General features: G+C 36.0%; 2 protein-coding genes across 2 annotated transcripts; both read right to left on the minus strand.

The window, feature by feature from the left end:
* Window positions 1-3,828: 3,828 nt before the first annotated feature.
* LOC135158094 (uncharacterized) lies at window positions 3,829-24,554 on the minus strand (the record flags this gene model as incomplete). The annotated part of the gene is made up of 6 exons (XM_064115380.1): window positions 24,117-24,554; window positions 10,808-11,005; window positions 8,168-8,319; window positions 7,345-7,611; window positions 6,659-6,769; window positions 3,829-4,264 (listed from the first exon to the last, which is right to left on the minus strand). Coding segments are annotated over exons 1-6 (1,602 nt in total), but the record flags the coding sequence as incomplete, so codon positions are not given.
* Window positions 5,659-6,654, minus strand: LOC135158098 (uncharacterized; the record flags this gene model as incomplete). Its single annotated transcript, XM_064115384.1, has 1 exon — window positions 5,659-6,654. A coding segment is annotated over one exon (996 nt), but the record flags the coding sequence as incomplete, so codon positions are not given.
* Window positions 24,555-27,018: the final 2,464 nt, after the last annotated feature.

The following is a 27,018-nucleotide window of genomic DNA, read 5'->3' on the forward strand; positions in this document are numbered from 1 at the left end:
ATAAACCATGGACTCGACTGTGGGTTTTCAAAACCACCTTTGTAAATTCGGACCTCAGTGTCCAAATTGTTGCGAGTTGGCATGAAAATATTGAAATCCTCCTCAAGTGTGCCGAAAACAAGCAAATAGCGTGATAATACTGTCTAAAATACAAATGGTTCCGTAGTCTTGCTCCGAAACATTGAAAATCCATGTCATTTTCATCATACTTTCCACATAGAAACGTTAGCACTGAATGTTCTAAATATGCAAAAATTAACATGGGTCCATATGCTTAATTTTTTTGCTATAGAACTTCAAAGTTAACCCACAATGGATGATGTTCTTAAGAATTGCAAATCGAAAAGCATTTGGCATTTCTAGACCTCACGAGATCACAGTAATGAGTATAAAGCCCTATTATTCAGTCAATATCCATGAAAATATCATCAAATTTTGCAATATGATTGATAATTGTATCCGTAAGATGGATAATCTATATTGCTGTCAATTGTTTGCTCATTTAAGTCTAACAACACTCTCAGTTCTTAGAAATTGTGTGAAAGATACTAAATAACAAACTTGAGAAGTAAAAGAAATGCTGCACTTTATTTAAAACCCATGTAATTTTCACCAAACTTTGCAAAGTTGCAGAGGAAGGTATATACTTGAGGTGCAAACATTAAAAAATATGGGTTCATGTGCTTGTTTTGAAACTATCAGCACTCTTATTAGAGTTAATTTGCATCTTAAAACACTCCAAAACTTGCCAAAAGCAGTATCTGTGTGACAAAAAAATCTGAACCCCTTTTCCATTTATTTAAACTCGAGGTCAAATTCACCATACTTTGCAGCACTACAGATAAACTATTTTGAAATTGTAGAGGAATGAAAAAATGGTTAATGGAATAATTCCAGTTTATTAGCTTCATAAAATAACACATCATGCAGGGTTCCGTAACACGAAGGTTTGCAATCAATCGCTAAATACCAATGACCAATTAAGATCATCGTTGCACGTGCACTGTTTAATACTGACTAGAAACCAATCAGTGCTGGTCGTTCATACTTGCAATGTATGAATGTGCTCCATAGTAAGAAAATATTTTGAACAAACATGCATAAAACATGTTGGCCGTCCATAGTTGTGATTCATCGATCAATCGTAACTCTTTATAAGATGAGGCCCAGATCTGCAGGAGAAAAATCAGCTCACATTACCTACAGCTGATTAAGTCACAAGTTCATCCATTGTGACGTCAGCATGCAGTGTGTAAAATATGCGCAGATCGTGATGCGCACAAACATAACTGTGGAACATCCTTAAAGAGAAATGCCAGTACTTGCAGTAAACACTGATTTCATGAGAAAGTCTGTAAACCAGGCTTAATTGTCAGTATATCACCGAGGATCTAGATCTGGTACAGTTACATAAACTGAACTTTGTGAAATCTTGAACTCTACGCTAAAAAATGTTCACACTGAAGATCACCAACACAGATAGGCACACATGGGACAGTGTGTTATTATTGCTAAAATAAAGACCCGACGGAAGTGACCAAATCCGCGGTTATTTTGCTTATTTCTCAGCAATTACACAATTTCTTCCAGAATCCTTTGGCACATATTTTTTATTCATACAGACACTTGGGTGGTCATTATTAAAAAGTAATTTTGAGATCGTGACCAAAACTGGAATTTATCTTTAACAAGTAAAAACAAAAACATACTTGAAAGGAAAATATCACTAAGGGTAGTTATTTAAATACAGTGCATATACAGTGCGTATCAAAAAAAGTTTACACTTTGAAAAAGCCCTGGGAATTAAAAAATATACAACATGTGGGTAATTTTTTCATATAAAATCTTGGGTTTGGGTCTCATCTATCCAATGAAAGTAAAAGTTTTGACAGAATGTTACACTTGACTGAGCATTGTCCATTTTTGTAAAGCTCGCAGAAATCTGTTTGTGCAGAAATGCTTGTTTTTACGCTGTGTCAAGGGGAAAGGGCGAAATCAAACTTAACCTGCGAAACATTTCTCATACACTTTCCTTGCACTTTTAGTCAATTGAAATAAAACGGATACATTCAAGCATTTTATAAATAAATATTGAAGCCCAAATTAAAATTTCAACACTTAGTAAACACAATCTTTACCCTTTTGTGCAAGTTGGATCTGAGGACATCACTGATTCTAAACAAAATTTAATATCAGACATCTCAAGCATTTTTTCACTGAATTTTTATCATTTAAAGTGGGTTTACATTTCATTTTTCATTAATTACTTGTTTCTGCACACTTTTCCCAAGCTTGACAATGATTAACAAAATGAAAAATCAAGCCTAAGCCATTTCATGTAAATCACAGCTCAATGTAAAGCAAATATCGTCACAATGGCCTCGGTGTGTGTGGGAGTGGGGTGGGGTGCAATGCACTCTTCGAAGTGTTTTGGGCAAGGAAACAAGTTTAAAAAGGTAAAAATATCTTCAAATCAACTTTACTTACCAAATTTCACGTATTCTTCATGACTAAGGTCCACTTTCATTCCACTTTTATTCGCATAACTACATGTATTTCAAAGTTCTGCGCAAATCATTTTTCACTAATTTTTCAAAAGTAATTAGTGCTCACTCACGCGGAAATATTTTTCGAGTTATATCGTCATTTGCTTAAATGGATCTATACCAATGTTAAAATGTAGAAAAATCTTCAAGATATTACAAATGTAAAATTTTACAGGATTTTTTGTATAAAAAAAGTTTACACCTAGACAAAATCCAGTAATATCCTAAAGAAATGGACAATGCTCACTCAAGTCTAACATTCTGTAAAAACTTTTACTTTCATTGGATAGATGAGACCAAAACCCAAGATTGTATGTGAAAATATTATACAGTGCGTCCCAGAAAAAACGAAACAAGATTTAGCAATGATTTATCATAACTTGATCATTAATAAAACAGACAAATGACCTACCAATGTAAAGCTTAGAATCTCCTCTTTCATCTTGTATTACTGAGACTATTCCTCATTCACGTATGAGTGAGCAAAAACAATTCGAAGAAAGGATGCCAAAAACTCATTTGGCGGGCTGCGAAATTATCTGAATTTCAAAAAGAAAATCACATGACTAAAAAGTTCAATATCTGCTCTTTTATTTGATACCATAATCACAGGAAATGGTCAAGAATTAAAAAAAGTTATGATTCTTCGAAACAATATGCTTGTATTTCCATTATTTCATAATATAAACGTGTTTCATCGGATTCCCACAGAAGCTATCACACATTAACAAAAGGCTTAATGCATGGCTGATCGTCAACAAAACGGAGTGTCGAGTGAGTTTGAACACTAGCCTGAAAACCTATATATTTCATGAAATTATTGAAATTCAAGCCTTATTTCAAATAACTAGAACTTTGCTATTTCTTAACATTTTTCTGTAATTGAGGTATCAAATTAAAGAGCAGATATTTAACTTTTCAAAAATGTGGTTTTCTTTTTAACACCCAGATACGACCCGCCAAGTGACTTTTTAGTATCCCCATTTGAAATTGTTTTTGCTCATTGTGCGTGAATGAGAAATAATCTAAGTGAATTCAGATGAAAGAAGAGATTCTAAGCTTTAAAATGGTAGGTCATTTGTTTATTGTATTTGTGATTAAATTATGATAAATCATCAGTAAATCTCGGTTTCATTTTTTGTGGGACGCACTGTATATATCTTGTATAGTTTTCAATTCCCACAACTTTTTCAAAGTGTAAAAACATTTTTTTGATACGCACTGTAAAGCTTGGCCATTACTTTGCAGAATGTGTTTTGCCAAGTGATTGATTATTTCTTACACATTCCCTTATGTTGTGTTGAGCTTTACGTCTACATGTAGGCATATGCTGGGAACTAAATGGCACAGTTTCTTTCCGCCTAGTGAAACAATCCTTAGATGGTCTTCCAGCGCCAATGCGGTGCCTGCCACCGGCAACCATCTTTCTCCTTGCCAATGCCATTGGCTGGACACCTATCTTCTTCATACTGACAAGAGATTTTCTTTTCTTGCCCAGAGCACCTGCCACCCCAGAGTAACGGCCAAAGCAGTGAAGCGCGGAAGCTAGCGCAGTATTCGTTCCAGAATTTAGTTCCAGAAGTTTCTTGGTGAATTTCTGTACTGGTCCTCCAAGGAATTCTTTGTCTCCTATGTAGCTTTGCTGTAAAGCAAGAAATGCCTTGTGTAGCTCATTGAGTTTTGGGTCACTTCCATTCTCCTCAGCACTTGATTTTGATGTCCAACCACGTGTATCAAATTGGTTTTGAAGAGAGCGTTGCAAGTGTAAACTTGCTAGCCGTGGATTGGTAACAGCATCGTGTCCATTGTCTGAAATCTCAACATCTGTGCAGACAGCTCCTTCATTTCTGTTTACCCCATCGTTCATCGAGTCCATGCTGTCGTCATCAGCACCATCATTTTCATTTGTTGCATTGCTTATGGACTCCATTATCAAGTTGGTTTCTGCTTGTTCTTCTCCACTTTGATGGTTCAAAGACAGAAACCATTCTTCTGGGGCATTTGCTCTGCCTGTAGCCACCTCGTACAACAGTTTCCTCATTGATATATCATTGGCAGAAATGAAGTTCCAGCAGCATTGGATGTTGAACTTCTTGACAACTAGGTACTGATGTTTACATGGGCCACCTGTAAAAACAGAGAGAAAGAATGTCAAAGTAGCCATATATAATATCAGATGAGACTCATGCAGAGCTATATAGAGACCCATCAGTACATCTTAATATGTGATTGAGAGGATGACTCTAATTCATGTAAAGTTTCCACCGGGGCTTTGGTTCCCTCCTGCAAAATACTGCCCCATAAATATGTTTTTGTGTTTTTGTTACCAATTACAGTGTACTCTCATTGTAGGTCCCGTTAAACAGTGCGTATAAAAAACAAGTGAAATGCCTCTGGCGGTCTCACCTGCATCACGCGATTCAATATAGCAGCAGTGCTGACTTTAAAAACTACTATAACTCGCACAAAATGTTTAGTGATACTTGGTTAAACTCTTATGTCCAAGTTTCATGAACTAGATCCATAAATATTCAAAGTTATGATGGTAATTCAACAAATACGCCCAACTTGGCCAAAGTTCATTGACCTTAAATGACCTTTGACCATGGTCAAGTGACCTGAAACTCGCACAGGATATTCAGTGGTACTTGATTAATCTAATGTCCAAGTTTCATGAACTAGATCCATAAATATTCAAAGTTATGATGGTAATTCAACAAATACGCCCAACTTGGCCAAAGTTCATTGACCTTAAATGACCTTTAAACTTGGTCATGTGACCTGAAACTCAAGCAGGATGTTCACTAATACTTGATTGACCTTATGCCCAACTTTCATGAACTAGGTCCAAATACTTTATAAGTTATGCTGTCATTTAAAAAAACGTCGGAAAAGTTGCCCTTATAGTCTCACTCTGCTGTACAGGTGAGACAAAAACGGACAGATTTGAATTTTGGTGTCAAAATATAATCCATCTAGATTTATCTTTAAAAAAATCGACAGGGGGGTCATAATGCCCCTAGCTCCCACGATGGGATTAGGGTTAAGACATTTGCTGTCAAATCTTGGGCACACAAACATTTTGGGCTTTACAGTGGTGACAAAAATGAAATTAAGTCTTACCTGTCATTCCTTTCCTGCAATCACACACACCGAGAGCAGTATCCACCATGTATGTTGTTGTATCATCCGTCTCACTAGGAACGAAGAACACACTCTGACTGTCCTCAAACCTCACGATTTTGTTGGGATCAATCTCAGATCCAGTGGCAATACTTGGCAGAAACCGAGACTGGAGCACCCTGTCCAATCTGTTGTTACAGACATCGATAAGCCGTCTTTCATAATACGTCTCCAGCCTTGTGACAATGAAGTCCACTAGCTGGATCACATTATAGGCCTTGGTCCTCTCAAGGATCTGATCCTTCATTATGCGCATGGCAGATTCTGCGAAGTTATTTGTGTTATTGTTACGAATGTTCAGGTCAGCTCGGTAACACACAGCCCAAGTCATCTTTCTGGCATAGATGTCCTCCAAATGCTTATGTACATTTGCATATTTCTCCAAGGTTTCATCATTCATGATGTCCTCGTGCTTTGCCTCCAATGCTTCAACAGTGTCACAGTACAGCATGTTCCTCAACAAAGAAAACAGATGTGGCCTGTCTTCCTTCCTAACTGCATTCTTAGCTTCCCACAAGAAACGCCAATATGCTTGAAGTATGTGAAAGACACAAAGGAGTAGATTGGCATTAGGGTAGACAGCATGAAGTGATTGCCGTTCCGACGTACTGTCATCTGTCATGAAGAGCTCAGGCCCAGACTTCCCACGCCCAAAATATGCACTGTCATCCAATAGTGAATTGTACAAATTCAGTGCCTCTGTCACTGTTTCTGTGCTTTCACTAGTTGTAATTAGTACTCCAAGTGGTAGTCCTCCGCAAGAACTGTGGGTCAAGAGCAAAAAAACTCTACATCCTTGGCGGTCCATGTTCCCAGTGGCATCAATAAATACTAATTCGGCTGAATGTTTAATTAGTTTATGGACGCGTCTCATTAGTGGTGTAACTATGGCAATGGCAGCTTGTGATCCTTCTGGCCCAACAAGGGACAATTTTACACCATCCCCGAGCGAACCATCCTTGATTCTCCTTTCCAACTCTTTCAGGACGAATTCTCCCTTGGCTTCACCATACTCCTTTTTGAATGTCTGGTAGTATAACCTGAAAGGAAAAAATACCACATGTTGAGAAAATGTAGAAACACAATTTACAACAAGGATAACACAAAGTGTCCCCGGAAAGTGTCACATCCCCTCGCTGGATACGATCAAAATGGGACTATATTTTGATGTCAGGTATGGAAAGAAGGGAGTAAACAATTGTTTTGGCTTCTGCATGTTAGGACCTATATGACCAATAATCTTGTAGAAATAAGTACCTTGCTGTAACAAGTGGAATGCCTCTGGCAGTCTCACCTGCATCACACGATTCAATATAGCAGCAGTGCTGATTTTGAAAACTACTATAACTCGCACAGGATGTTCAGTGATACTTGATTACTCTTATGTCCAAGTTTTATGAACTAGACCAACACACTTTATAAGTTATGGCGGTAATTCAACAAATACCCCAATTTGACCAAAGTTCATTGACCCTAAATGACCTTTGACCTTGATCATGTGACCTTAAACTTGCACAGGATGTTCAGTAATACTTGAAGTGCAACAAATTTGAATATAAAAATGGATTATCAGATCACACACTTTCGAACTTAACAGTCCATTCTATCTACTAACCTGTAAGTATAATGCAAATCAGGTGTGATGGCTCTATCAGCACTGACGAAAACGTAGTTGTCATTGTGCTGGAGTTGAAGATCGTATTTGTGCAGTGCCAGTGCCTTTGAAGGAGTGTAGCCCTTACTAAACAAATCCAGGAACTTTTCCTTGACGTCTTCACTCACATCCCTATGCTTCAAAGCATCTGCAGACCTCAGTAAGTGGTTATGTGTGGACTTGAATTTCACAACCATCGGATGATCAGGCAAATGAGGATCAGATGACCTTATAGAGAGAGAGAGAGAAAGAGCAAATGACCTTTGACCTTTAGTAATTATGTGCCCTGAAATTCACACAGGATGTTTAGTGATACTTGATTACTCTTATGTCCAAGTTTCATGAATCCGATCCATAAACTTTAAAGTTATGATGGTAATTCAACAGATACCCCCAACTTGGCCAAAGTTAATTGACCCTAAATGACCTTTGACCTTGGTCATGTGACTTGAAACTCGATCATGCAAGATATACAATGATACAGGATTAATCTTATGTCTAAGTTTATACATTACCTTATGTCTCCATAAATTCAAATCCATATTAATGCGTTACCATATTAGCCTATGAGCAAAAATTTAAAGTTTTATCCATGCAAATTACTCATATTTCCTTTATTTGATCCTTTTTCGATATTTACTGTTACAACAGAAAGGAATTATGTTGAAATTTTATCCAGGTCAAACAATGGACTTACTTGAGTAGTAGTAAAATCAAATATGGTGCAAAAATTTTCAAACAGTACAATCTTACCCTGTACAAAATGGATGCAAAATGAAATTACCTGCTCTTCCTTACTCTCCCATCCGACCTTTCAAAGGTGCTGACTTTCACAATAATACTCAGGCCTGCTGGGCAAGATGTGTTCTTTGACCCCCTGCGTTGATTAGCTGTTGCTGTTCTTGGTTTGGTATTATGTTGGCAGCGAAATTCAGTCTGAAATGAGTGTAAAATATGCCTGAGCAAATTGTAATATTTTGACATTAGACATTTCGAAATTTGAAAAGGGCTGACAGAATTATACACCCGGAACATGTGCAAACTTGATTCTTGAAATTTACTAAGTATGACAAGTTGCAAGCAATTTTAACGTAGTCATTAAAAATCAATTAGTCATACATTTTGTAACCTCTGGACAGCCTTCTAAAGACAAATATAATTCATAATTCTATGACCTGCAAAAGTTCATAGGTACATGTACAAGTTTTTTTTCTTTTGATTTGTGATCTAAATGATTGTAAGTAATAACTTGGTTACTAAAGTGGTAACCTCAGGCCAATTTTTAATTAGCATATTTCCATAATTATCTAAATTGCAATAAGCATGGGGTAAACATTGACAATTTGATCCATGAAAGTTGAAATTAATAAAGCTACTTTTTCTGAGGTTATTCAAGTTGAGGAATAGCAATTAACTTATCACCATGGTAACCTATTCAATTCCATGGCTGCCCTGTATTTTAATATTTTATGGGCAGGTCATATTAAAGACCACCTGTCATTTAAGACATTTTCTCTCTCCCATGGGTTTACAGATGGGTTTCAATGTATCACCATGACAAATATGTCACATGGCTACATGTACATTTATCCTGCATTTTAAAGCACTGTCATGAAATTTAGTTCTCCATCTACAGAAGAGAGCTTGAGGTTTTACAGGTAAACGGGAAGGACAACCGATAACACAATGTCTCCGGACCCACCTTCAGTGGCTGATGCAAATGCTTAATAACCCTATTCCAATGGGGGCCATTTGCCCCCCCCCCCCCGATTTTGATTTTTTTTTTGTGTGTATGTGTTACATCTAGACTGAACAGAATTTCACTCTTAAACTTCATGATTTTTTCTCTAGAGTCTTGCATACTTTGATGTATTCACCTGTCGTACGTGCAGAAGTGATATACAGGTCGGAAATCACTTGACACACAAAAAAACTCACATTTTGTACAAGTTTCTGTGAAATTCATATCCAAAGTTTTGTTATTACAGAAGTTTATTTTATAAAACAAGATGAATGCCTCTGGCCGTCTCACCTGCATCACGCGATTCAATATAGCAGCATATAGCAGCACTATAACTCGCACAAGATGTTCAGTGATACTTGGTTACTCTTATTTCCACGTTTTATAAACTAGACCAATACACTTATAGAGATATGATGGTAATTCAACAAATACCCCCAACGTGGCCAAAGTTCATTGACCTTACATGACCTTTGACCTTGATCATGTGACCTGAAACTCACACAGGATGTTCGGTGATACTTGATTACTCTTATGTCCAAGTTTCAAGAGTAGGATCCAACAACTTTCCAAGTTATAATGGTAATTAAACAGATACCCCCATTATGGCCAAAGTTCATTGACCTTTGACCTTGGTCATGTGACCTAAAATGCGCACAAAATGTTCAGTGATACTTGATTACTCTTATGTCCAAGTTTTATGAATTAGACCAACACACTTCAAAGTTATGGCGGTAATTCAACAAATACCCCAATTCAGCCAAAGTTCATTGACCCTAAATGACCTTTGACCTTGGTCATGTGACGTGAAACTCATGCAGGATGTTCAGTAATACTTGATTACTATTATGTCCAAGTTTCATGAATCAGATCCATAAACTTTTAAAGTTATGATGGTAATTCAACAGATACACCCAATTCGGCCAAAGTTCATTGACCCTAAATGACCATTGGCCTTGGTCATGTGACGTGAAACTCATGCAGGATGTTCAGTGATACTTGATTAACCTTATGTATAAGTTTCATGAACTAGGTCCATATATTTTCTAAGTTATGATGACATTTCAAAAACTTAACCTTAGGTTAAGATTTTGATGTTGATTCCCCCAACATGGTCTAAGTTCATTGACCATAAATGACCATTGACCATGGTCATGTGACATGAAACTCAGGCAGGATGTTCAGTAATACTTGATTGACCTTATGGCCAAGTTTCATGAACTAGGACCATATACTTTCTAAGTTATGCTGTCATTTCAAAAACTTAACCTCAGGTTAAGATTTGGTGTTGACGCCGCCGCCGCCGCCGTCGGAAAAGCGGCGCCTATAGTCTCACTCTGCTATGCAGGTGAGACAATAAAACAATAAAATACAAAAGAATACGAACAACCAAATACATTAGATATAAGAAAATTTCGTGATTCTCATGCATATTCCTAATTTATGCAAATTAGTAATATTTCTCATGACAATGAAAGACACTTATATAATGAAATACATCATTTGAAAGTATTTCAACTAGAAGACATGAATTTTCATGAGATTTTTTGAGATTTTTGTGTCGATTGGTGCATTCATCGCCAAGATCTGAGGGGGGGTATAATAGCCTTCCCCCATGGATTCAAGTCCTCCAAATATTATGAGATTAGGTAAAAGGACCCCAAACCCTATAATTATACACACCTTATACAACACCTTTTCACCAGAAGAAGGATGAGTTCTTTCCACTCGAAAAGTTGCCAAAGACGACTTCTGCATGGATTCCAGCCATTTTTTAGCACCTTCTTCGGTCGAAACAGCCAACCTCAATGTGATGTTTACTCCATCCACTCCTTCCTTTACACTACAAATATGATGTTTGTAGTTGACCGGCAAGAATTCCTGCAATTCAACAAAAAGTGGAAGTTAGTAACCTTAAATCGAATTTTGCTTCCGCGCTGAGCGCGGTTAAAAGGCAATATTGCAGTTCTCCTTTGTATCCCCTCACCCTTTCTCTGACCCTGTTTTTCCTCCTCAGCTATGTGTGTTTCCAGTTAAAGTTTAAATGTACAAATTAGGGCATGGAATCATAGTAAGGTTAGTCCGAAAAATATGAAGTTTTTTCTTTTTTTTCAAATTGATTTCGCAACTTCTGGTCGGGTCGACTCCAGGCGGGTAAAATATTTATATCAATTTCTACCATCACCTCCATATAGGCAACTTAATTCTCCCGCTATTTTTTAAAGTCAAATTCTATTAAACTTCATTTCCTTGCTCATTCATCTCCTGTCCTGTTTTGTGCCCTCAGTTTGAAATTTTGAATGGCACTTAAGTTTCTTGTTCATTCAAAATGAAGCGCTACAGGATGATAGTCAAATAAATCATCCTTTTTTTATATAATTTAAATAAATGGCAAAAAAGAAGCAAAAGAAAATAAATCACAGAAGTTTCACCTTTTTGCGCCCTATTTTCCTTGTACTGAAGGAATAATCTTAGAAAATCAATTGAGTTAGAGCCAATGGGGTATTAGAGATATATATATCTGCATTTCCGCTCTTTCAAAATTCAGTTTCATTGCTCAGGGTGTGGAGGAATATCTTCTATCAGGCATATACCCTTCTTCTCCTCTGTTTTCCGAGTTAAATATATAATTGTTTGTAATCAAAATTGGGAAAAAAACTTACAATTCAAACTGCTTCATCGGTTTTCAATCAATTCTCATGAAATTTGGCACACACATTGGTATTGAAGTAAAGATGTACAAGGCACTTTTTGTGTGTGTTTCAGAAATTGTGTTGCCATGGTAACAACATATTATATGGCAAAATTTAGGTAAAAAACTTGCAATTTGAACTACTTTCATCAGTTTTGAACCAATTCTCGTGAAATTTGCATTTTTCATTTGTCAGAGAGTGCATTGCGAGGGTAGCCACATATGATAGCCAGAAATGCAGGAAAACTAATTGTGGATCAAACTACTTCCCCTGTTTTTAGTCAGTGCTCATAAAAGTTGGAAGAAATATTCATCTTGGGGTAATGATTCATATTAAATTCTAAATGTCTTCTGTGCATTAAAATGTTCACGCCAGAGTGTGGGGGTATTAATCACCTTCATTAATATTTCTAGGTTTTGGGGGGAGGGGCGGGATTGGTCCTTAAAATCTGACATCAAAATAAAGAAGGTTAAAGGCGGTGGCCATTAGAAACCTAAAAATAATAAACACTCTTAAAAAACGCATCCCTTCAAGGCATAGGCTGTAGGTACACTGGGTGAATGTGAAACTAAGCTTCCGCTAAGGCAGAGGAGTTCCAACACTGGCAAGCAAAACGAAATGTGCGCCCCTTCTACTTTCACCAGCTGATTTTCTAAACCTTAGTTCCTCCTCCCCAAGATGTTCACCCCTCCCCATACCACTTGTAGTTCTACCTCCCCATGCTCAAACTAGTCTACATCTTTGCCCTTTAGGGGTCTTTGTATTTTTAAAGCTAGACATTACTCTTATTTTTTGAGCGGGGGGGGGGGGGTCTTTAGAAAATGACCTCATAAAAGTTAAAGGATTATGACTAGGAACTTAATCTTAATCCCCCCCCCCGGAAAATAGGGGGCTGATATATTTTTTTAGCAGAAAATGCCCCCCCCCCCCCTTAAAAGGTAAGAAGAGTCCTTTGCACTTCAGACCATTCATTTGAAGTTTAATGCATCCATATTTGATAAAAAATTGTTTACGCTACCCAATTAACCATTGCTTATTTATATTCTCCTACTCAGTCTTTTATTCATATTCATATTCTGTTCCTACTCTTTTTTTAAAACTTTCAAATCACTCTTGACTTTGAGCTTCACCATACCATCTCCTGTTTCCTCTCTCTCCAAGTATATTTTTTCTGACATATTTTAAAGTGTACCTTTAATCATGCAACTAATTATAGAAATATAAATATAGACAAAAATTTCTGCACTTGTTTTAGAAATTCACTTGCAAATCCATGACTCAATAACATACCATATAAAAAATATACAGATGTGCACAATAGATTTTAGTCTTATATTTTCTTTCATTAAATTTTTTCAGTATATTTCTGTCACAGCCCCCGCTTTATACATCCTACATCTCCCATTGTCAAGAAATTAAAATTATGTTTCAGTAGCAAAATTGTTGGATGCAAACTCTGACTGTCATAAAAACAAGTGCAAATAATTTTCCATTTGAGTAAAAACAAACTTATAAGGGATATGACTAGAATAGAATTATATGTAGATAAAACTTTTATTTCACTAAATATAATTATATTCTAGTCATATCCCTTTCAGATGGTGGTAACTGCAGGAATGGGAAAACTCAGTGATAAAACTAAGATTTTCACAGAGGATTTTCTGAAAATAACTACATCCATTTTTTTCAATCAACAGTTATTCCATTCTGAATGCTGCAACCTTGTTAAAATGAATTTGAATTTGATGTACCTTTACCAAAATATAATATCATGACAGTCATTTCTTCAAAACTAGACATTAAATATTGCTAATAGTATCGACAGTGTAGCCAAAATGGAGTTTAATAGATTATGAAGAAAAAAAATGTCATGGTATTATATTTCGGTGTAGGTGTATTGTTGCTACATAATAATGAATTAAAATAGCAAAGAAAAATGTACTGAGAAAGGGAGACAAAGAGGGGGAAGAGAGGAAACAAAACAAGAAGGTATGGTAAAGCTCAAAAGTGCAAAAAGTGATGTAATAAAGTCAGACTAGGAACTGAAATGAGCAAAGACTGAGTATAAGATAAATAAAACATTGATTAATTGGACACCGGAAACAATTTTTTTTTTCAAAGCAGAATGTTTTAGGCTTTAAATTGATATGCTGAAGTGTAAAGGATTTTTCTCCCCCCCCCATTTTTTTTTTGGGGGGGTTAAGTTCCTAGTCATAATAAATTGCTTTTACTCTTTATCTGGCCATTTTCTAAAGCCCCCCCCCCCAAAAAAAAAAAATGGAAGGGGTGTTTTTTAAGAGTGTTTAAGTTCCTAATGGTCATGGACTTTAACCTTCTATATTTTTAATGTTGTCAGTTTTTATGGACCTTCTCTGCCCCCAAAAAAGAACCTATAAATAATATTGAAGGTGATTCATACCCTGCGCTATTATATTATGACATTATAAAGGGGAATCCAACCCAAATAAACACTTGTTTTTAGAGGAAAATTAAAAATCGGACAAGTTTATAGGTCAAAGTTTGAACACTATCGGACAAACCAAAAGAAAGTTGTGAATATATAAAAGTTGTAAACATTGGTAATCACTATACCCATGAAGACTTCAAATTGACTGCATATGTGTGATGTAAGGCAAGGACCATTCTTCCATGTACTGGAATAATTGGCTAAAATATCTTTTTTCAAGTTTTACCTATAATCATATCTTTCTTTCATGTGGACATAAAACATTATACTACCAGGTTTATATTACAGCCCCAATGGAATATGGATTTAGGAGAAAACCAAAAATCCTGATAATTAAGTACAAGTCTTATGGGAAAGTTGTCCTTGCGTCCTCATCCCTTGTCATAATTTACTTACCCAGTTCCCAATTTGAATTCTACATACTATTAGCCTTAGGGATATTAATTTTAAAGCAGCCATAACTTTATTTTGCTTGTCCGATTTCTTTCAAACTTTCACCATTCTTATTTTTCTCCTTTTTTATGCACAAAACATTATGACCAAGGCTGGATTCCGTTTTAACACTGAATATGAATCTTTACCCAAAATGAATATTTGTGTCAACTTTTATCAGCACATGCTGAAAACTGAGAAGTAGATTGATCCACAATGACTTTTCCCCAAATTTCTGGCTATATGTGGTTACCAAGGCAATGCACTCTCTGACAAATGCAAAAAAAGGTTCTTGCTCATCTTTACCTCAAGGCCAATGTGTGAGCCATAATTATTTCATGAGCATTAATGGTTCAAAACTGATGAAGTAGTTCACAGTGCAAGGTTTTTACCTAAATTTTGCCATATAAAATTTTGTTACCATGGCAACACACTTTCTGAAACACACATAAAAAGTGCCTTGTCCATCTTTACTTCAATACCAATGTGTGTGCCAAATTTCATGAGAATTGATTGAAAACTGATGAAGCAGTTTGAATTGTAACATTAATTAAACTAAAACTTAAAGACAAAAAATGATTTTGCATTGTTCACACCTAATTGCATGAATGGTGGCTGCACAATATAGTGAGCCGTCTGAGTACGATGAGAAATTAAAAAAACAATTAAAATGTTTAAAAACTCCACGAAACAGACGGCTATGGCCAGATGTCGCGTCGTCGAGGACGGTGGAGGTCCCCCCAGCGATCGCGTCCCCCCAATGGCCCCATATGCGCACGTTGTGTGTGCAAAAAGCAGCGCGAAAAAAGTTTCACACGGTTGTGCGGTTATGTACTGTAGCACACGTTAGACTAGTCTAACTTTAGTACTACTTATTTGGTGTCTAGACTCTGGTTAACTTGCAATCTTATCACAAATTTGAACTTACCTCTAACCAGCTCACTTGCTCGGGATCTGGCTCGGCCTCTGTCGAATGTGAGCACGTGTGACACAATACAATTTTGGACATTTTTGTCCAGAAAGATCGATTGAACTTCAACTTCTAAAACTTCAAACTTTTTAGTCCACACATGGCCACGGGCGATAGCATGCGCATGCGTACTCTTAACTCATTATAATAATCGTCTCTGATTGGCTGTATGCAAATGAGTTCGTATTTTGGTGCAGAACTCGGTGGGAAAAATAATTTCGCGTCCCGCGCGCGAAATTATTTTTCCCACCGAGTTCTGGACCAACATATGAATATTCATGACTTGCGTCTTCGGATTGAGAGTACGCATGCGCGTGGACTTCATTCACGTTGCTCAGAATGAATTAGCATCATCAAATTACCGGTTCCCTTTCATAGTTACATAGGCCTTATAGGCTTAGATCTATATATATATATATCCAATTCTTAAACACTTATTAAACTAGCTGCCATTAATGACAAGACATGTGCAAGGGTAGGGCTAGCTTAGGTTAGCGCATTAACTTTACCTCAAATCTGGACCTGTCTAATGCCTAGTACTAATCAGTGTTGTAGTGCCTTGATGCTCGGCCTTGGCCTTATGGCGCCTTAATGCCTACTTTTCCAAAGCCTTGGCCTTGAGAGAGCCTTGGCCTTGAGGATTTTGAGCCTTGAAATTTTAAGGCATTTTGTATTTTGTACTTTCATTTGTTTTAAATAAGTAACTATAAATGTTTCAATTGTTTTTTTGTCTCACCTGCATAGCAGAGTGAGACTATAGGCTCCGCTTTTCCGACGGCGGCGGCGGCGGCGGCGTCAACACCAAATCTTAACCTGAGGTTAAGTTTTTGAAATGACAGCATAACTTAGAAAGTATATGGTCCTTGTTCATGAAACTTGGCCATAAGGTTAATCAAGTATTACTGAACATCCTGCCTGAGTTTCATGTCACATGACCATGGTCAATGGTCATTTAGGGTCAATGAACTTAGACCATGTTGGGGGAATCAACATCAAAATCTTAACCTAAGGTTAAGTTTTTGAAATGTCATCATAACTTAGAAAATATATGGACCTAGTTCATAAAACTTATACATAAGGTTAATCAAGTATCACTGAACATCCTGCATGAGTTTCACGTCACATGACCAAGGTCAAAGGTCATTTAGGGTCAATGAACTTTGGCCGAATTGGGTGTATCTGTTGAATTACCATCATAACTTTAAAAGTTTATGGATCTGATTCATGAAACTTGGACATAATAGTAATCAAGTATTACTGAACATCATGTGCAAGTTTCAGGTCACATGATCAAGGTCAAAGGTCATTTAGGGTCAATGAACTTTGGTCGAATTGGGGTATTTGTTGAATTACCGCCATAACTTTGAAAGTGTGTTGGTCTAGTTCATAAAACTTGGACATAATAGTAATCAAGTATCACTGAACATTCTGTGCCCATTTTAGGTCACATGACCAAGGTCAAAGGTCAATGAACTTTGGCCATAATGGGGGTATCTGTTTAATTACCATTATAACTTGGAAAGTTGTTGGATCTTACTCATGAAACTTGGACATAAGAGTAATCAAGTATCACTGAACATCCTGTGTGAGTTTCAGGTCACATGATCAAGGTCAAAGGTCATGTAAGGTCAATGAACTTTGGCCACGTTGGGGGTATTTGTTGAATTACCATCATATCTCTATAAGTGTATTGGTCTAGTTTATAAAACGTGGAAATAAGAGTAACCAAGTATCACTGAACATCTTGTGCGAGTTACAGTAGTTTTCAAAATCAGCACTGCTGCTATATTGAATCGCGTGATGCAGGTGAGACGGCCAGAGGCATTCCACTTGTTAAATATATTTAGTGACACTTATGGTCAATACTACCAATTACCATTAACAGGCAGAAGCAGTAGTCGGTGTATAGCAGTGTCATCAATTGTAATTGTCACCATTATCAAGAAATTCAAACAAAGAATACATCAGTTATATCATTATATGTTGGTAATGTGTTGTAATCATATGATGATAATGACAGTAAATAATAATGGTCATGATCAAGATAATAGTGCTTTGATGACAAGAATAATTTCTACATCTGACTGCAATTTTGACAACAATTTTCATACTTTTAACATAGCTAACTGTAAAGAACGATAACAAGGTTGATTTCTATTCCATTAGGATTTTCCTTGTATTATTTTCTTTGGCCAACAAGAATGTTTTAAGTCTTAATGATATTCTGAAAATATTTGGTAAACTTGAACACAGTCTCCAATTTTGTCATATCCAAATGGTTATGTCAATGGCATGATGAGCCAGAAACTTTGAGGGGCCAAGCATGGCATATAGAGAAAAATTTCTGTAAAAAAAAGAAGAAAGCGATTGAAGCGAGCAAGTGAACAAAATTTGTCCCCTTCTTTCTATAAGAAAAGCTAATTTTGCAATAGATTGTTTAAAAAATAATATCACATTTACTCCATATTTTCCTTTCCCTCCCCTCCCCCTTGTCTAAGTTTATTCTTGGTGGTGGGACGTCTTCTTCTCTCTATCTCTCTTCTAAATTTTATTATTTGTTTTGGGTCAGATTGACAAAACAAAGGGGAAAAAATGTTTACTTCTTTTTAATCATACATCGTTCAACACTGAATCTCATTTCTCTACAGTCTCAAGAAAATAAACAACGTATTTGTTTTTGTGTCAATATGGTTTCAAGAAATAATAATCAACAAAAAATAATTAATATTATCAATAAGTATTAATAATTAATGATTAATTAACTGTTTAATAAAAGTGGTTGTAAGCAAGAGTCCTAAAAATGACTCATTTTCAGTTTAAGCATTTGAAAATTTTAACTTGCGCTTTGTGCTTTCTTGCTCCCTTCCCCCCCCCCAAAAAAAAAAATCCCTGTAGGATTTTTTTTCCAAATGAAATATGCCCTTTTTAAAAAAGAAATACCCTCTTTAATAATAAAACATAATACATTTTAGGTTCGAAAATCACAGATTTTGAATCGTGCTTGCATCAATTATTGTTTAGTACACAGTACTGCTAATGACGGTTACAAAAATGTATAGAATGTTGCTTCATGGTTGAAATATCACAAATTTTTGGCTCGCTTTCTGCACTCGCATCAATTATTGTACTCGTTCTCCTCCCGTTCACAAAAAAAAAAACGCTTAGAATGTCCAGTTTTCAGGTTGGAATGTCACAAATTTTTGAGCTCGCGCTTTGTGCTCGCACTATTTTTATTGGTGAGTTATGTATCTTATTTAAAATGCAGTAATTGACTGCTTAATTAACTGCTTCCTTTACTGGTCAGTATATAAAAAAATAAGCGAGCGCAAAGTTATTTTTTAGTTAGATACACATCTTTTTCATGATTACAAAACCAGTTCAGAATAAAATAATTTCCATGTCTTATTACACGACATGTCAAGAAGTTTGAGCTGGTAATTCGCGCTGGCAACATTGCGCAAGGCAATAGCCCCATAATTGACCATAAATCAAGTTTTTCAACTTCAGAATTGATTTTTTTTCAAAACCGCTTGCTCGCTATGCTTTCTCGCTGAAAAGTAAAACCTAAAGCAAAATATCTATCTTATAATTAAAAATCACTTTAGAAAGCCTCTGCTCAACTTAATTTCTACAAAACACACAATTACTTCACGCAGTTCATAATCTCATTTTGAAAATACATGTATCTGTTTGCACAAAAAAACTCATTTTGATAAATGGGTGCATTTTTGGCGTTGACCCCCCCAATAATAATTTTCTGCTGCCCCTGTCCCAGGGAGTTGAGAAAAACATACGGTGAGAATGCCAGGATCAGATGACCGTGGTAATAATAATTATTGCAATGTAAATCGCCTATAGACAAATTATAGATTATGTGTACACAGGTAACTAAATCATTATTTTAATATTTCTCTATAATGAAATTATTTTTGTTTTAAATGTACAAGGTTAATTTTTTTCTCGCTCAGTCCCCTCGCTCACATACATTTTACCATGTGTGATGTCTGCCGCCTAAGTATTGTTAGTTCATTGTTCTGTATATCGTAAGTTTGAAATGCCTTGGCCTTGAGGTTTTCAGGCCTTGGCCTGGGTTTCCATGCCTTGGCCTTGACCTTTGGTATTGAAGCCTTGGCGTTGAATATTAAAGCCTTGGCCTTGGAGGTTTGAGCCTTGACTACAACACTGAATAGCCGACTAATGCCATGGTTAACTTCGAACTGGTTAATTCCGAACTTTACGTTTAATTAGGTTTAGACAAATTAGCTTATTTGCCCTGGTTTGATATGTCTAGTCCGTATACAAAACCAGTCCTAGATCTAAAAAAAACTAGCTTAGTTCTAGTCTATTCTCTAGATCAAGACACTGATCTATACGCTGTATCAGCATGGAACCACTAGTGTACCAAGGGGGGGGGGGGGGGGCAGACTGCCCCTCTGACGAGTCACAACTGATTCAGGGGACGTGCCCCCTTTGAGAAGCCAAATTAATAATTTATAATGTAAAAATGCAATGAAAAAGACGTATATCCCCTTTTTTGAACGTGAAGATTTTTTTTTTTTGCTTGTCAATTTTTTTTTCAGCTAAGAAATCCATAATTTGGGGTGAAGACCCTTTTTTTTTTGGGGGGGGGGCTTGTCACATTTTTTCGCGGACGAAATATCCTCTAAAAAATTTGCCCCCTTTTGGAAAATCCTAGGTACACCAGTGCGTGCATGGAACGTATTCTAACGTCAGGCACAAATTAACGTCAGTGATCTTGATCCCCGTCTTCACGCAAAATTAAGGATTTCGTAGCTGAAAAAAATTTGACAAGCAAAAAAAAAAGATCTTCACGTTCAAAAGAGGGGACATACGTCTTTTTTCGTTGCATTTTGACATGAGAAATTATTAATTTGGCTTCTCAAAGGGGGGGGGGGTACGTCCCCTGGATGAGTTGTGACTCCTCGGGGGGCAGTCTGCCCCCCCTTTGGTACACTTGTGGTTCCATGTTGATAGCGCGTAGATCACAGTCTAGATCTAGAGACTAGACTAGAACTAAGATATTTTTTTAGATCTAGGACTGGTTCTGTATACGGGTAACGGACTAGACATATTAAACCATGGTAAATAAGCTAATATTGGTCCAAATCAAACGTAAAGTTCGGAATTAACCAGTTCGAAGTTAACCATGGCATTAGTCGGCTATTCCTATTAGTATTAAGTTAATGCGCAAAACTAAGCTAGCCCTACCCTAGCACATGTCTTGCCATTAATGGCAGCGAGTTTGATAAGTGTTTAAGAATTGGATGTATATATAGATCTAAGCCTATAAGGCCTATGTAAGGGTACCGGTAATTTGACCATGCTATTCTGAGCAACGTGAATGAAGTCCACGCGCATGCGTACTCTCAATCCGAAGACGCAAGTCATGAATATTCATATGTCGGTCCAGAACTCGGTGGGAAAAATAATTTCGCGTCCCGCGCTAGCCCTGCATGCAAAGCCTGCATGCAAGCTTGCGGCGCGCGGCCCGCGATTTTTTTCCCACCACAGTTCCGCACGCCAATATAAATATTCATGACTTGCGTCTTCGAAATAAGAATACGCATGCGCATGGACTTAAATTGAGGCCGCCGTTCACGTTAACGTTGTCACGAATGAAACAGCACCCTCAAATTACCGGTACCCTTACATCATATATGACATAAAATTACCGCAAGTGTCTTTTACGAATGGAGTATGGTGTTACAAGATCTTATCGAATAAACATGTTTAAAAATTCTTATTTTAAGAGACGAAACACTAAGCAAGAACATATTTTAATACGATAGACCAATAATTTGCATAAACGTGAGTCAAATTCTTTCATTCTTTCTAGCCTATTTCTCATTTTTTACATCTTACGATTAATAGCGTCAATATTATTTGGAAAATATTCGACTAAGAGCAAAAGTGTTCTCACACTGGAAAAGGAAAACATTACAGAATAGTTTTTGTACTAAGAATTGAAGTATAACTGCAAAGTTCATTACATCAAAAGCAAGTAAATCATCCCTTGTTTGATTTCTTTGCCCAAAAAAGTAATCACATGAAATGAACTTTGATACAATTTATTTTAATTCTTGGTTTATGTCTCATCTATCAAATGAGAGATACAATTTTTGACAGAAAATTGAGTGAGCACTATCAATTTTTGTAAAGCCCAAATAAATCTGATTGAGCAGAAATGCTAACTTTCACGCTGTTTCAATGAAAAAAAGTGAAACAAAAACTGACCGTGTGGTACAGTTCTCATAAAATTCTTTTGCATTTTCAGCAAACTGAAATAAAACAGATACATTTACACAATTTGTACCAACTTTGGCACCAGAATTGACATTTTGAGCCCAGGTATTAAAGCACAAATAATTGAGCTCTATGAAGTGTTTTTTTTATTTGATTTGATTTATTTATTTCCACATTCCAATAGAATCATATACAAGTGATATCATTTTTTTCTTAGCATAACATAATAAGTAAATGATATAATTAATAACATATACATATATACAATCTAACATGTCTAATAATCTAATTAAAATATTTTTATACCTGATAAATTTCTTTTTTTTATTGTTACAAAAAATAGCAGAAAAAAAATCATATATATATACATATATCAACATAGTTCATTTTGAAATGTGGGAGACCTTCATCTTAAGCTTAGAGCTTGACATTGATGAAGGCCTCAAAAGGAAAGGGGAAAAAAATCCTTTTGGGCAAGGAAACAAGTTAAAAATGTTAAGTTTATCTTCAAATCAATCTTTCTAGCTAAAGTCCGTATGTTCTTAATGACTCACGTCTACGTTGATTCATATAAGTTATATTTCCAAGTTCTGCGCAAATCAGTTTTCACGAACTCTTCATCAGTAGGTGATGCTCACTCAAGCGGAAAGATTTTTTTCGACAGTTATTTATTGTCATTTGCTGAGAGAGATCTGTACCAATGTTTTCATTGGATATTAGAGGATTCAGGAAATTACAAATGTATAATTTTACAGGATTACTTATAAGTATAAATTATTTTTTATACGCACTATTTATAAAACAGGATCAATTTTCCCTCTAACATTTGTATAATATTGTTATTATCATCATCATTACTATTATTATTGTTATTGTTGTTGTTGTTGTGTAATGTGGCAAAACAAATCACAAAAACAATGAATAAATAAAAAAAAAACAAATAATACATTATAAGAAATATCAATCGTTGGAACGAAATAAGGGACAGAAAAGGAAAATACTGCATTATTGTGAAATAAAGCCTCCTGTCCCTAATCCATATAATGGTTGATTTACAACACATATTAATAACTAAACAATAATAATACATTAATAGTATAAAAGGGTGTAACATGCGGCATGAATAGTCGAAAAAATATCATGTGATATAGATTTTATAAACTATATGAGCGAATAAAGACTGATTTAATGCAACTGAATGAAAGGTAAGTGATAATCGTACCTCCCTCCATAGTTAGGAACACAAATGTCGAATTCCCGAAGGACACAGAAATAACAAAAGTTGAAGCATTTTGCATTTAGACATAAAATACATAAGAAAACAAAATTGAATAACACCAACCTAAAACCTCACATAAAACAAATGCGCAGTCATCAATTACTAGTAAATGAGAAAAGGAGAAAAAAAATGGGAAAGGAAAAATTCAAACAGGCAAAGGAAGTGGAAGTACATCCACATGAGTATAAATCAGTATAATAATGCTTAAAATCAAAGTTAATAAGACTTATCTATTACGCCACTGCACAGAACTCTTGGAGGATATTATACTGCGCATCCATGCACGCAGAGCACAAAGTGTTATTGTCATATTATATTATTATCACAATGAAAACATTATTCATCCTTTTTAATGAGAGGGATGAGTACTACAAATAAGTCATTTAAGTGACGCCAAATATTCATAGTGATTTTACTTTACCCACTTCATATGAACTAAAATATATGTTTGGGTTTTTTTAAAGTATGATTGACATTATTCAAGCAGTGATATACACATACTATAAACAATATAAGTTATGAAATGTCACACATTATGCGTTGTTTTTCATTAGACATGAGAAAACATTTGATTCGGTCCAGCGCAGTTAGTTAGAAAATAAATTTCCAGCGAAAAATTATGATTCTTGCTTATAATCCAATTTCTTTGAACGTTGAGAGGCATACTTTGTTTTTCCCTTTAAAGTTATATCAATTAGCTTTATATGATTTTTTTTCTTTCAATTCTTGCTGTGTCTATTTGATTGAGAGAAAATAATTTTGCAAGGGGAATTACCTAATTAAAAAAAGGTTCCTTCTTGAATATCTGGATATTGTTATTTTGTCAATTCTTTTTCCACTTTTTCCAACACTTTTTTTCCCCAAGGACTTGTGAGAAATGTTTTTGCCGCACTTGTCAACTCTTCCATATGATCAAACTCCTGTTGATCGGCACTCAATGTTTCGTCGAACAAATCTTCTCTCATAGCGTTTTCTGTCAGTTTTCCGGTATACGGAATTATTCCACCGCTGCTGGCAGCACCTTTGGCTGCTCCAATAGTGGATTCTTTCAAAAACTCTTCCCAACTGACGTGGTCGATACTAGTCTTTGCATCCTCATCAACAACTTTATCAATGCCATCTGCAAACCCATGGAATGCTCCGGAAACAGGATTTGGAACACCTGCGGTATATTCTTGGGCAGCTGCGCCTAATGTTTGATATGCAGCAGATATCGATGTAGCAGCAAGTTTCTCCCCATATTTACCGGCCAGTTCGATCATTCCAGCAGCAGTATCTGTATTACCGGTCAAGGCGGCGAGTCCAGCACCAAGAGTAAGTGACATAGTTACAGTAGCACTTTCAATTACACTGTCCACTAAGTATTTTTCCCACCGTTTTCGAGCTTGTTCAGGATTTCCTGACATAGTATCTCCAAGTGATTGAACACTTCTAAATACCTCATCCAAAAGCGGGATTTGTTGAGCGTGATGTTGTGTTGTGTCTATTGCTTCTCCTGCCTAGAGTCTTCAAAGTTACCAAAAGAGATTTTTTTCAGAGTCGAAATACGATGAGCGCAGCCTATTGTGAAAATGACTGAAAGGAGAATAACGTGCTTAATATACATGGCTGTCAGGAATATATATACATTAACGTTGTGACTGTAGTCTAGTGTTGATTAAAAATTCATGATAATTACATGAACATAATTGTATCGCATTTTCCAAAATAAATAGAAATCAGCCAATCAGCCTGTTTTCTCGACCACCCCTCAAATCTGTAAATGGCTAGCACTAATTGTGATATCAAAAGCAAAGTCCAACCCATAAAAGTGTTTTTTTAATCAGTAGATAACATTCAAACAAGCATATCAGAGTCCAAATATAGCATTCCGTCAATAATCTTCAAAATGATTTTGTGAGTGCTGCGATATCAGTTTCGTCAATATATAACGATTGAGTTTGATTTATTGTCAAATTTGTTTTGTTAATATATTAAAGTGATTGTTTAACATTGGTTTGACTTTCAAAAAATCTGAGCTAGAAGGTCACACATGTCACCAGTGTCTGTGATATGTTACAAAAATGAAGCCCAGAAAAAATTGCGTTCGAAAATAATTATTCAGTGCTTCAAAAATTGAAAGATAAAGTGACCGGAAACACCACCTTAATTTCATCCCATACACTTATGTGTACTATTTAGGCGTCTAGTAGACGCCTATTTACAAAATCGGGGTTTGCCTTGTAGTTTTAGCTTTTCTTTCTCAATAATGGTTGTTTTCAGGGTTTATTAGTTCTAATACATGCACTTGTACACATGTTTCATCTTGGTTTAAGAATTGTTTAAATCGGCTGCTCACAAAGTTAAACAATACCTTTAAGGTAAAGTAAGGTAAAATAAGGGGTAAAAATTATCATACGTATCCATCAGTGGATTAAAGACATGAGTTAGGTAATATTCCGATTACACTGGCGATGCTGTAATTGATGCTGAGTTACGATGAGCGATTAAAGTCACTGGTTGTAAACTGTCCGTGAAGATGAAGTCGATGATGATAAACAGTTGACTTTTGCAATCCATGGGTTGAAGAATGTCTCATAGAACAGGCTGATGATCTTCATGAGAATTGAGAATTCCTCTCTTAAAAAATATGCAAACACCTCCTTGAGGATACAAAAATAATTCCACAGAAGTTTTACGTAACATGGAAATTTCAAAACGCAAAAGTCAGTAATGTATATTATTCATTTTTGTCTCACCTGCATAGCAGAGTGAGACTATAGGCGCCGCTTTTCCGACGGCGGCGGCGGCGGCGTCAACACCAAATCTTAACCTGAAATGACAGCATAACTTAATATGTATATGGAGCTAGTTCATGAAACTTGGCCATAAGGTTAATCAAGTATTACTGAACATCCTGCATGAGTTTCACGTCACATGACCAAGGTCAATGGTCATTTAGGGTCAATGAACTTAGACCATGTTGGGGGAATCAACATCAAAATCTTAACCTAAGGTTAAGTTTTTGAAATGTCATCATAACTTAGAAAATATATGGACCTAGTTCATGAAACTTATACATAAGGTTAATCAAGTATCACTAAACATCCTGCATGAGTTTCACGTCACATGACCAAGGTCAATGGTCATTTAGGGTCAATGAACTTTGGTCGAATTGGGGGTATCTGTAGATTTACCATCATAACTTTAAAAGTTTATGGATCTGATTCATGAAACTTGGACATAATAGTAATCAAGTATTACTGAACATCCTGTGCAAGTTTCAGGTCACATGATCAAGGTCAAAGGTCATTTAGCGTCAATGAACTTTGGTCAAATTGGGGTATTTGTTGAATTACCGCCATAACTTCGAAAGTGTGTTGGTCTAGTTCATAAAACGTGGAGATAAGAGTAATTAATTATCACTGAACATCCTTTGCGCATTTTAGGTCACATGATCAAGGTCAAAGGTCAATGAACTTTGGCCATAATGGGGGTATCTGTTGAATTACCATCATAACTTGGAAGTTTGATGGATCTTTCTCTTGAAACTTGGACATACATGTAAGAGTAATCAAGTATCACTGAACATCCTGTGCGAGTTTCAGGTCACATGATCAAGGTCAAAGGTCATGTAAGGTCAATGAACTTTGGCCACGTTGGGGGTATTTGTTGAATTACCATCATATCTCTATAAGTGTATGGGTCTAGTTCATAAAACGTAGAAATAAGAGTAACCAAGTATCAATGAACATCTTGTGAGAGTTATAGTAGTTTTCAAAATCAGCACTGCTGCTATATTGAATCGCG

The sequence above is a fragment of the Lytechinus pictus genome, unplaced genomic scaffold (assembly GCF_037042905.1).
Source record: "Lytechinus pictus isolate F3 Inbred unplaced genomic scaffold, Lp3.0 scaffold_30, whole genome shotgun sequence".
NCBI lineage: Eukaryota > Metazoa > Echinodermata > Echinoidea > Temnopleuroida > Toxopneustidae > Lytechinus > Lytechinus pictus.